Source organism: Microplitis mediator, chromosome 7 (genome assembly GCF_029852145.1).
Source record: "Microplitis mediator isolate UGA2020A chromosome 7, iyMicMedi2.1, whole genome shotgun sequence".
Taxonomy (NCBI): domain Eukaryota; kingdom Metazoa; phylum Arthropoda; class Insecta; order Hymenoptera; family Braconidae; genus Microplitis; species Microplitis mediator.
The window spans coordinates 1,604,943-1,617,786 of NC_079975.1; the positions used below are offsets into that span (position 1 = coordinate 1,604,943).

At 31.6% G+C, this 12,844-nt stretch overlaps 2 protein-coding genes across 2 annotated transcripts in view; both read left to right on the forward strand.

Moving 5' to 3' along the window:
- Positions 1-4,124, forward strand: part of LOC130671732 (odorant receptor 22a-like) — a 37,709-nt gene extending 33,585 nt beyond the window's left edge. The window contains exons 3-9 of the mRNA XM_057475795.1: positions 158-275; positions 780-1,041; positions 2,497-2,628; positions 2,699-2,789; positions 2,864-3,000; positions 3,177-3,309; positions 4,013-4,124. Of these exons, the coding sequence (XP_057331778.1) occupies positions 158-275; positions 780-1,041; positions 2,497-2,628; positions 2,699-2,789; positions 2,864-3,000; positions 3,177-3,309; positions 4,013-4,063 (924 nt within the window). The 3' untranslated portion in view covers positions 4,064-4,124. The remainder of the gene's footprint in view (positions 1-157; positions 276-779; positions 1,042-2,496; positions 2,629-2,698; positions 2,790-2,863; positions 3,001-3,176; positions 3,310-4,012) is intronic.
- Positions 4,125-4,650: 526 nt separating this feature from the next.
- On the forward strand, positions 4,651-12,634 carry LOC130671006 (uncharacterized). Its single transcript, XM_057474674.1, has 9 exons — positions 4,651-5,129; positions 5,565-6,228; positions 7,103-7,258; positions 7,343-7,380; positions 9,681-10,097; positions 10,692-11,081; positions 11,200-11,404; positions 12,244-12,399; positions 12,480-12,634. Exons 1-9 carry the CDS (start codon positions 4,768-4,770, stop codon positions 12,531-12,533), a joined length of 2,442 nt encoding a protein of 813 aa, XP_057330657.1. The 5' UTR covers positions 4,651-4,767; the 3' UTR covers positions 12,534-12,634.
- The last annotated feature ends 210 nt before the right edge of the window (positions 12,635-12,844 follow it).

Here is a 12,844-nt window from a genome sequence, read left to right on the forward strand (position 1 = left end):
TAATAAGTCCCAGATAGAATTTTTCGGACTTGCGAGCCACACGACGATGATCGTGTGAAGTAGACCCCCACACTATAAATAATTTCTGTTTTCTATACTCTCAACTCAATCCTAAGAATTACTCCTAATTTCATTATCTATTACTAATAATATGCAGGTTAAAGTATTACTGGAACACATTGAACGTTATTATCAATCGGATTTATGTGAATCTGAATTACGGATTCTGTATAAAGACAGACATAACCACAAAAAAGTTATATCCGTTTACGTTTGTAAGTATCGATGTGTATGATCTATCTAGGGAAGATCAGTCTAATTCAGAAGTGGCCTGATTCAATTTATTTTTCAAAATTTTTCTTACTACCAACGTCAGAGATTTTGCCATTGATCGCAAAATCATCATCAGGCGACTTCTTGGTTTTTTTTATATCCGATTTATTTTATCTCTACGTAACTTTTTTCTAATTTCCTACGACTGCACAAAATTTTCAATTGCCAGGAAAAAAAATAATTTTCTACAATTTCTTATTTTACGCAATTCGTCATATTTTCATGTCAGTCTTAGAAGATATGATTTTACGAAAATCTAGAAGATTTTCCACGGGTATATATTTTCATATATTAAAATTTCATGACATTATTTTTCGCCAAGCGTCAGAAATTTTCGTGTGTCGTAAAACTTAATAACATTATTTTTTCTCTGGTTTTTTTAAAAATATTTTTTTTCACATGAGCCGACGTTTGATAGCCGAAAACTAATTTTCTGTAATTTAAAGTCTACATTTATTCAATTGCGGTGGTTTTTGCGTCAATACCAGTGCTATCGAAGGTGCAAGATCTGATATCACCGCTGAACGAATCGCGGCCAAAAGTTTATCTCTACCCAGCTGAGTATTTTGTCGATCAGGATAAATATTCAACGTACATTTATATTCACGGCTACATGGCATTGCCAATTACGATGACTCTCTGTACCGCATATGACTTTTTGTATTCCGCTTGCGGCCACCATGTTTGCAGTATGTTCAAAATTGCGGGGTAATAACTACAATATTTTTTTTTTTTACTTCTCGCTTGGAAAATTAATAATTTACCAAACCAGAAATCAGCCATAAAATTTTTTTCTGCCCTCCGGCCGGAAAGTGGCAACTTTCGGGCCGCCGCCCTGAACAAAGTTGCAACTTCTGGCCTCGTCGAGCAGAAAAATAGTATAGGGGAGACCGGGGCAAGATTGCCCACCTAAGCCGATTATTATTATTTGTGGCTTTTAACCATCAAGTCGATTTACTCTCGTCCAACTTGAACTCAATTCACCAAAATTTTGGTGAAGCTCCTGAAAAAAAATTTTTTTTTTTGGGGCAAGACGGCCTCCTCCGAAATAAAATGAAAAAAAAAATTTTTTTTTTTAATTGTAAAAAAATTTCCCGCGTAACAAATGTTTATATTTGTTTCTTTTAAATATAGTGGAAACCTAAACATGCAAACATGCAAATAACCTTCTCAATAAGACAATTTATAGATAAATTGAGAAAAATATAGATAGCCCGAACTGGGAATCGAACCCAGACCAATTCGGTATCGCGCCGAGTGCTCTACCAGTTGAGCTATCCGGTCCTATACTATATCCCGTTCAATTTGATCTATAACTTATTGAGCCACACCGTCCATCGTACGGTAATACACCATTTTATATAGTGGAAACCTAAAACATGCAAACCTCTCAATAAGACAATTTATAGATAAATTGAGAAAAATATAGATAGCCCGAACTGGGAATCGAACCCAGACCAATTCGGTAACGCGCCGAGTGCTCTACCAGTTGAGCTATCCGGCCCTATACTATATTCCGTTCAATTTGATCTATAACTTATTGAGCCACACCGTCCTTCTTACGGTAATACACCATTTTATATAGTGGAAACCTAAAACATGCAAACCTCTCAATAAGACAATTTATAGATAAATTGAGAAAAATATAGAAATCTCTTTAACAACTGTATTTACTTTAATATTACTCGAAATAACCTTTTTTGATATAATACGAGTCATTTTTTCACTTCTGTAGAAAATTGATTATTGGTTTTTTTAACTTTTTCAAATGCTCTATTTTAATCCAAATCCATACAATTAACCAAAAAATATTTCTATTAAATTAATCATGACTAGGTTATAATACTATGAACTACATTTTCTTTTAGAATTTTTGAGTGGTTCATTTTGCCCCAAGTTTCATGTATCGGGCTAAAAATGAGTAAACAATCTAAATTTGTGATTATCACAAGAAAACAAAAAAAAAAATTTTTGGTTAATTTTGAGGCGGGCCTTCTTGCCCCAGGTGGGCCGTCTTGCCCCGGGGTCCCCTACGCACCTTGGCCAGTAAAAAAGAAAGCTTCAGACCACATGTTTGTCAGCCTCGGCCAACAATTACATGTGATCTGAGACTTTTCTTATTTTACTGGCCTACGTATGTAATCTACTATTAATTAATTTCAGAAATCGCTTAAAACATATAATTGACAATAAAATTGTGTGGAGTAAAAATGAGTCATTAGACCACAGTAATAGACAAGATGAAGTCTATAAGTCATTAATAGAGTGCGTAAAAATGCACAAATTTATACTGAAGTTAGTTTTCAAAAATTTACTGCATCAAAAATGAAATAGATTTATTTAATTTAATTTTTGATTTTTAAAGTTATGTTGATTGTTATCAGAAGACTTTTTCTGATAGTTTGTTTTTAGTTATTGGTGTAAATATGTTAGCTCTGTGCATTACAAGCTTACAGGTGATAATTTTTAAATTTATTTTCATGCCTATGGCCATTAAATATTTGCTGTTGTTATGAATATTTATTTTCAGAGTTTAATTACAATGAATCAATTTCATGACGCAGTGTCATACATCGTGTTTGCATTCGGACAATTGATCCATTTATTTCTCCTAAATTATCAAGGACAAAATATCATCAATCATAGCGAAAATTTTTATAACGATGCGTAAATATTTTTAGACATCTGGGTAAAATGGGCTGTGCATTGAAAACGTTTTTTTTGTAATTTATGTAATCAGTTTTGTAAAAAAAAAATACCAGCTGAATTTACCCGGTCCTTTTTTATTTAATTGAAATAGTAATTTATATTTAATAGTTTATTTAAAAATTTTTGTAATGTAGGTATCAAACAAATTGGCACGAGTTTTCTAAAAAATCAAGAAAATTATTTATTCTAATAGTAATGAGAAGTTCGGAGTTTTCAGTCATAAGAGCGGGAAAAATTTACGTAATGTCATCTGACAGTTTCAGTAATGTAAGAATTTTCAAAAATACTTATCGGGGAAGGGGGTGGGGGCAAAAGGGGGTACCCCTAATATTTTATAATAAAAAAATTTCATATTTTAAATGGTTTTTAAACATTCCAAAATCACTTTTCTAAATATAATTGAGTGTTATTTTGAATTTTTTTTTGTCAATCTTTTTCATGAATCAGTTGTTAGTTGAAAAATATTAATGACTTTTGTTTTATGATAAAAACTATTAAAAATTTGTTTTTTTTTTTTTTTGTATCCAATAATCATGTAAAATATAATTTTTCTTTGTGTAAATTACTCTCAAAAAAATTCAACTCAATGAAATTCATTCAAAATCCATAAACTTTTTTTTTTAAACGGTAACTAAAAATTTTTCCTATTTACTTTGAATGTAATTTTTTTGTAATAGATTTAGTGTATTTGAATCCTCGAAAACTTGGTATTTCCTTAAGTACCCCGTTCTGCTCTTCCTTCCCCTCATTGTTCAAGGACTGATTTTATCATTATCATAACTTTTATCAAATCAATTTTTTTTTGTCACTGACCACTTTTTAAAAAAAAAAAAATTTAATTGTAATAAATTTATAAAAAAACTTACAAGTTGCGCCGAAATAAAATAACGAAAAAATTTTTTTTCACTTCCATAGAGATAACTCTCTCCTTAGATATATATTATAGCTGACCCCCGATTATTATTTTCAGGTACTAAAAACAGCGATGTCATATTTAATGGTTTTGAATTCACTTCGTTAAATACTCAATAGATGATCATTAGTTTCCTGTAAATAAAATTAAATTAAAATACAGTACCTACTAAAATATTTAAGCTTCACTTTATTATTAATCTTTATCAAAAATTCTTTAACTCCTAATAAATTTTCCGTCACCAAAATGTCAACCCTTAGATAAGTTTGTCGTTGATTCACTAAAACCTCAAGTGTTGAATTGGAGTAAACTCTTGCAAAAGTAATGTCGAATGTCTGTATAATAAATGACGTGGATATTCCTTATTATTTTGCCCGAGATCCATGTCTTCGCCTTTACATATACTATTCATGAGCGTACTCGTGACTGTCATTATGACCACCCACCGCCGCCCGACGATAAGCGCTGGGTTAAGAAAACCCAAGAAAATTACATGCGTTAAATCCACGAAAATATCTACTGCATTATTAACTTTTAGCGACAGTTCATTTTCTTGGAAAATAATTTTCGTTGAACAAAAATATCCCAGCTCAATATTTCGCGACTTCTATTTCCTAGAAGACAAAAATTCAGGAAAGACAAGTCACTGAGGCTTATCATTAAAATAATTACAGTGCACATTCGCTAGCAAAGGGTTCCTTGAAGGAAAGTCGTCATCCAAACTAAAGCATACGTGTTCTCCCAAAATTTATTTGAGTTCCACCAATCAGAAAGCTTTCAACCCCCGACCTGCGCTCAATATTTCGACGGAAATGTCAGCTCTGTCATTTAATTTCGCTGTCTTCAAATACTGCGGACTTTGGAGACCAACGGACTGGTCAGCCAGCTGGAAAACTCGTCTCTACAGTCTCTACACTTCAGTGATAGTAATTTTGATTTTCTACATGACTCTAACAGAGTTAGTGGATCTTATTCTTCATTTTTCTGACGCTGAAGATTTTGCAAGCAACGCATTCATCATGCTAACGATGATTTCTATCTGCGGAAAAATAATTACGGTCCTTGGTTACCGTGATCGTATTATTGGGCTACTTGACATGTTGAAGAGCGACTACTTTAGAGTGCAAAGTGACCAAGACAAAGATACTCAAGATTATTTTGATAATTTAATTAAGTAACTTAAGCCATTATTTATTTTTAATACACTGTTAAAAATTTCGGTGTAAAAATGGACCTGGAGAACTTTACGCAGCCGTGTAGTGTGAAATTTTCTCGGTGAAAATTTTCCATCCGTGTAATTTTAACACGGTGTAATCTACTTTTTTACACCATACCGTCTTAATACTTATTGAATATTTTTTATTACATTAGTTTTATTTAAATATTAAATGGTATTTTCAACATTTAAATATTTTTATGATTAATTTTTTCAAAGCAAAATTATCATGAATTTACATTTACACGTTTGGCGGTGTAAAAATTTTAAATTCACACCATCTAAATTTAACACCGAATATGGTGTAATTTTTACACCGAGACATTTACACTACACCGGGTCTAAAAAATTTTTTCGTGTAGATTTATTTACTGACAACTAATTTTTTTTAAGATTTCGGACAAATGTTTACGCAGGCATAACAGAAATTGGAATGGTTATGATTGTCGGAGGGTCAATAGCAACTGAATTACCTCAAGGAATTTTGCCGTACCATGCATGGTATCCAGTAAATCTGACGACACCCATGGAATTGACTTGTGCTTTTGTGCAGCAACACTCGATCCATTGTATCGGCGCAATTATTAATATCAGTTATGACACCTTGATACCTGGAATAATGTTGGAAATTTGTGCGCAACTCGGGTTGCTGAAAAACAGATTTGAATTAGTGACGAAAATTGTTGAGTCAATGCGTTTTGACCAGACCGAATATACTGACGCTGCTGTACAAAAAATTGAAGCTAAAAATATCGCTGACTGCATTCGTCATCATCTTTTGATTTACGAGTTGGGTGGTTTTTATTTTCCTTTTTTTGTAAGAGATGGTTTTTGGAAAATTTTTCGTTTCAGATTTGTCGAGGAAGCGAGCAAAGTTTTTGGACCACTGATTTTGATACAGTACTCGGCAAGCTCGATAGTATTGTGCGTCAGTGTTTACAAATTAGCGGCGATGGAAATAAGCGACCCGCAGTTTGTATCTTTTTTTATGTACATTGCTGCTATGGGTTCGCAGATATTTATATTGTGCTATGCCGGGACGGATGTTACTGAAGAGGTACAGCTTTTTTCTCTTTTAATTTAATATGTTGATCCGTTTAATTTATCTATTAATTCAACGTTCGGTTTTTAATTGTCATGATGATCAAAGTCAGCGTTAAACACGAAAAGATTTGAACCCGAGTGGTTACTGTTTTGCACCCGACTCAGTACGGTGCTGGAAAAAAATGCTCGATTGTGGTGCAGCTTCACACTGATATGATTACTGTGCGGGACCTGACTGAGTCGTATACGCATATCACTCATTCAGGTTCCACATAGTAATCAGTGTGGTGCTGCATTACAATCGAGCATTTTTTTCCAGCACCGTAACGAGTCAGGTGCAGAACAGTAACCAGCCGGGTTCCAATCTTTCCGTGGAGTTGGAGTGAAAATAAAATTTTTTAAATATTTAGGAGAGGGTTGATGGGCTGTCAATGTAAATTAAACTAAAAAATTACTTCGTTTCATGAATTTTATTAAACTTGAAAAAACAAAAACGATTGTTTGATTTTTTTTTTGGAGGATGACCTGATTGAAAACTCCAATTGAAAAATTTTAATCAGATTCAATCGAAATTTCTGAATGAATCGGATTTAAAGTTGATCGGAAATTCCCTGCTGATTAAATCCTACTGAAAATTTTCAATTTGTAATCAATAATTTTTTTTCTCCATTGAATCTAATGGAATTCCAATCGGATTCAATAAGAGTTTTTATTCAGGGTGGTCTGTGTTGCCGGAAAATTGAAAAAAAATTTTTTTTAACTGTGATTTTTATTTAAAATATCATATTTTATGTTTCTAATCAGTACAATTATATTTTGTCTTTTTTTAACAAGTATTTGAATTGATTTCTGGTCAATAAATTGATGATAATATAATTATTTAATAGAGTTATGGATTGAATCGCGGTATTTACAATGCTAATTGGAACTGTTTGAGTATATCGGGGAAAAAAAGCATGATGTTGATGATGAATCGTAATTTAAAACCTATTATATTTTCATGCTTCAGTATCGTACAAATTTCCATCGACTCATTTATCAGTGTAAGTTATATATTACCGAAAAAAGACAAACAAACAAACTATGAACTAAACTACAAATTGTAATGTTGAATTTTTTTTTTGTAGCTGATTAAACTTTCATACTCAGCATTCAATTTTCTTCAGCAATCATCTTAAAACTATGTAACATTATAATGATAAGTATGAGCTGGATAAATTACACCAAGTCGCACAATTCTATTACTTGAATAGAAAAAATATTTCACTGCTGTTTGTAATTTGTACTAATAACAAAACCACCAAGAGGGGTAATTTACGAAAATTTACTTTTCAGAGGACAAAGAATATTTTAATAATGATTTTTTACTTTGTTTGAAAAATTTATTAAGCCACCGATCAACAAAAAAAAATTTTATACCTTTAAACTTTTTGTTTTTTTAAAAGAGATTTATATGTACAATTAAAATAATATATTAGATGTAATTACTAATTACAATTTCATAAAAGTCATCAGTCATCATATTTATTCACCCGTATTGTTTGTTCAAGATGTTTTTAATTTGTATAAATATATTTATATTAAATCTTTCTAGAGAGTAAGTCGCTGTCGATTTTTACCCCCACTCTTAGAAAACGAGTATAATCTCAAGCCGTCACAAACAAAAAATTTCCGAAAACTCTCGGCGGCGACTCACTCTCTTATCTAGAAAGACTTTATATATAGATAAAAATGTCTGATGAGGTAGTGGGGGAAGCCGTGAGCTCAGTTTATCGCTGACTCTCGGCGAAGTAACATCTAATTCAATGCGATTTTTCTCTCCTGTCGTTCGTTTTTTATTTTTTTCTTGTTGGCTATCGTCTCGATAGGACCATGTGCCAGCCTGACGATCATTATAAAGATTTACTTTCTATGTTTCTATAACTTGGGCTTATATAAAATATTATTTATTAGTCTCTTGTTGTAATTATTTATTTTAAGGTTAGAAAAGGGTGAGGAACCGAGGAAGGATATGTTCAGTTAAATCACCAGAGTAGTCGACTTTCCCAAAAGATCGTGCGATATTTTTACTGCCTCCTGCCATTACACTCCATGCTATTTCACCACGGGAAGGGGTAAAAATATCGCATGATCTGACTGCACTGTCTATGGAACCGGATTAAAAAAAAAAAACACAAAAATATTATTTTGTGTTTACTAAGAAAAATAAAATAAAATCTAAATAACTTAGAATAAAATAGCAAAGGTTCAGGAGTCATCAGTATAGAAGCTTCTTTCGAATTACTGGAGTCTATTGCGCAATTTTTTTTTTGAATCCTTTAACTATCATTGGGTTACAGGTAACAGAAATATTAGTGAATAAAAAGAAAAATCGCTTAAATAATAATAAATAAATTTTATAAATACTCACCAAAATATTTTTTTAAGTAATTATCATAATTAATTGCTTTGTAATTTAATTTAGATCTACTTGAAATTTTTTTTTCCAGCAGCTTCCACTCGCTGAAGGCATTTATTTAAACCAAATATATAAAACATCTGTAATAAATATAATATGTATATAAATTTATAAAAAAATTTAGTGCAATATAAAATTAACGTTTTTTTTTAATTTTAAATCATAAACACAAAAATTAAGTAAATGTAATTTCGAAAGAACAAGTTAACTCTTCGATAGTTAATTTTAATATTAACAAAATAAGATACTTTGTTACACAGAAGAGTTTGTTGATTTTCCGATGTTGCTTTTTTAAAAGTCTTAAGCAAACTAACTTGCTTTTACTCTTCTACCTCCAGTTTACAATGATAATAATAACAATAATAATGATAAAACTTACCCCAGGAAAATGAACACATGCATTTATTTCTAACGCTGTTACAGAAAAGCAAATAAAATAAAATTTTTACCTCCACTCTCTAGAGAACAAAGAAATGACAGCATATTATTACGAATAATCAATTTATTCAGAGGGAAAAAATGCATTTCTTATATTGAAAATACAAGAGGAAAAATAAAATTTCGATATTCCAACCCTTCGGCAGTAGATAATCATAGGCTTTGAATTTCAAGAAAAAAAGTAAAGAAGCTAAAAAAATGGCGACTTGGAAAGTTTGCGTAAGACTGAGCTCCCCACCATAACATTGTATCGATACAATCCTTGTATTGCATAGTGGGGGTGCGTTCAAAGAAAAAAACAAGAATAGAACACACGACAATTTCATCGCATGAATATTTAAAACCCTTATGACAATTTTATTTCCTAGGGTAGATGTATATTTTTTTTCCGCGGGAAATTTCAGGTGGGTGAATATTTTTTTCTAATAATAAACAAAGTTGAGACACGCAGTCGTCGATCTAATTATAAATTTATGCAAAGTCGCAGATCGTAAGTCGGTAGGAGAGAGCAAGTTTTTTTCAGGTGAACGAACTGGATGAAAGGGTACGAGTCAGTCCTTTTTTTAACGTCAAACTGACATCATCTTTCTTAAGAAAAAGTTTTTCTATTCAGGGTATATTAAGATGAAGCCCTTACTTCCTGAGAGCTTCTTTATCCTGAAGTGCATTGGACTATGGCAGCCGGTACACTGGAAGGGATTTAAAACTTGGATTTATAAACTCTTTACGGTTTTTAGTCTTGTCATCTTATTTACCGACACTGGCTCACAGATTGTCGACTGCTTTGTCACCTGTAAAACTGTTTCTGATTATGCTGACCACTCTTTTATTTTGTTGACGATGATTGGGATCTGTATAAAAATGGCTAGTCTTGTTAAAAACCGCTATAGAATTGTTGAGCTGATGGAGAGGCTTAGGACCGGCGCTTTTAGAACTAATAATCTGGAAGAGGAAAACATTTTGGTGAAATTTGATAGCATTATGAAGTAAGATTGTTTTATTAATCACTTTTTTTTTAATTTAATAAAAAGGTTTGAGTTTGTGAGGCTATGAAGTGAAACTTGAGGACAGGCTGATGGGCGCGAAGAACTGGGTTCGAATCCCAGCGACGGTTTCTTCAAAAATCTAAGAAAATTGATTATGAAAAAATAATTAAAATTCAAATTCAATTTTTTTTTAAATTATGGAAAATTTCGGTTGAATTTTTTGGAAAATTAAAATGGAAAAATTTTATAGGAGAGGGCAAACTGAACACCCTGTGGAAAAAATTTTGGATACTGAGTACAATAAATTTTACAATCATATGAACAGAAAATAAAAAATTTTCAATTGTTGTAATTTTTTTTTCATTTTCAGAAAATGGAAATTTTTTCAAGTGGAATTTTTTTTATATTTTTATAAAAATTATTATTTTTGGGACCCGTATTTTGTCTGGCCATTTTATAAGTCACTAATTTCGCAAAAACAATAAAATTTCCAATCGTAATTAAATTGATGATTTTTTTAACAGAAAAAAAGTGACAGCTGAAAGAAAAAGAAAAAAATGATTAATTGTTTTTTAAAAAATGATTTTTTGACAGGTGGAGGACCGTATTATTCTGCATATTTGTCCAAATGGGTACGGTTAATTTGATAATATCGTCAGTAATATACTTAGCACCTCACCATGTAACAATTACGAAGCTCTACCTGCCGTGGGACACAAAGACGGTTGCCGGGTACTGGACAGCGTGGGTCTTGCAGGCGATTTCCCGATTGTTCGGTGGTCCCGTCAACGTCGCTTGTGATAGCCTTGTTTCCGGAGTCATGTATCGTGCTTCGGCACAATTTAAAATCCTGGCAGCTCGTCTGAGAGGCTTCCTGTTAGAACCTGCAAACTTTGAGAATTCAAAATACGATTATCATCGAGTGGAAAAACACGAAGCGAAGAAAATGGCTGAATTGGTGAAAGAACACCTGGAGATTATACAGTTGAGTAGCTCTAGCCTGTTATTATCGATATGGGTCTTGAGTGCCGTGGCGGGTAAAAAAAAATGGGCAAAATGATTTTCAATGGTATAATATCTGTAATATTGTTAATACTCTTAGGATTATTACAAAGCTCAACGATATCTTTGGGTTCGTCATCTTCATGCAGTACTGCGTTAGTTCCACAGTCCTCTGCGTTACGGTATTCGTTTTCGCTCAGGTCAGACAATTTGACATTCATTGTGCTATGATGATTACTTACACTGGATGTCTGTATTTCCAAATCTATCTTTTATGCTCCGCTGGAACTGAAATGACTTCTGAGGTTCGCTAAATATTTTTATCTTTATAAATAAATAAATAAATGAGGAGATTAACAACAAAAAGATGATATTTTTATTATATTTACAAAAAAAACGGATTTCTTGGCTCAGAAATTTTTTTTTTCAATTCAGAATGCGAAATATTTCTTGCGCTAAGAAATTCTTTTTTTCTGAGTATCGAAAATTTTTGAAAATTTAAAATCTGGTATCAAAGCGAGGCCAAAATGGCCCATACAATTTTTGTAAAATAAAATTTCTTCTAAAAATTGAACTAGGTTCCAAAATGTACTTCAGGGGGCAAATTGGGCTAACTAGAATATTTTGCAAAATTTACATACATAAAACAAAAAAAAATAAATTTTGTAAGGGAGAGGGGGACAAACTGGGCCCCTGGGGACAAAATGGGCTGACATTTATATTACATATAAGCCCGCATTTCTTAAGGGGCCCATTTTTAGTCTCAAATTAATTTATTTAAAAATAGAATATTTACCTGTGACAAAAATTTAAACATAAAAATATCAGATTCTGATATTTATTAAAAGGAAACCTGGATTTTATTTATTACAAGAGAGTTTACTTTCTCAAGAATTTAAAGTGGACTTGGCTAAGACACTTTTCTTGTTATATTTTCACTAATTAGCTTCCCCTGCACTAAATTACACGTCTAGAAACACGGGACCAAATTTATTGATTGAATTCAATAACTTCGATTCTCTAGTTGATGCCGAAACATTTGAAAACTTTAGTAACTTGGCTATGATATTTTCCCTTCAATATTGCCACCGATACAATGAAAAAAATTTTGCAAACAAATAATTTTATAAATAACCAATTGCAGAGTCTCAATTTTGTGTCATATATTTATACATTTGACTGGAACGAATTGAAACTGAGTACCAAAAAAAGTTTGCTAATAATGATGATGAGATGCCACCGTCCACTGAAATTCAGAAGTTCTCAAATGATTGAACTGTCTATTGAATCATTTAGCCAGGTAAATTTCAGTCTTAAATATGAAATTATACTGCCGCGAAATGAATAATAAATTAATTGTTTATTTAATTACTAATGCAGATCGTCAAATTTTCATACTCCGCTTACAGTGTACTGGCTCAATCGCAACCTTAACAAGTTTACTGTTACATTTTGTAATGCGAATTAAGATAATCAATTAATTATACACTAGTATTAATATTCAAACACGAGTTTTGTAAAAATAAAGAATTCATACATTCAAAAATAATTTTTAATCCAATCGTTAGCCTTAAATTTATTAACAAAGGAAACATGTGAGTATTTTTAAAATTTCAAATTTTTTTACGACTAAAAAATTTTGAAAATTAATTCAAAATATAAATGATGACAAAGTTCTTCGTTTTTTAAATTTGGTTCCATTTTATTAAGTAATGAATACAAAAACCCAAATTTTTTTGGTAAAT

What these genes read in the sequence shown, in the direction of transcription:
- LOC130671006 (XM_057474674.1), top strand. Translation starts at nt 4,768, where the DNA reads ATGTCAGCTCTGTCATTTAATTTCGCTGTCTTCAAATACTGCGGACTT. An exon ending in GGACGGATGTTACTGAAGAG is followed by an intron (nt 6,229 to 7,102) that starts GTACAGCTTTTT and finishes ATTATTTAATAG; the next exon opens with AGTTATGGATTGAATCGCGG. An exon ending in GAACACCTGGAGATTATACA is followed by an intron (nt 11,082 to 11,199) that starts GTTGAGTAGCTC and finishes TAATACTCTTAG; the next exon opens with GATTATTACAAAGCTCAACG.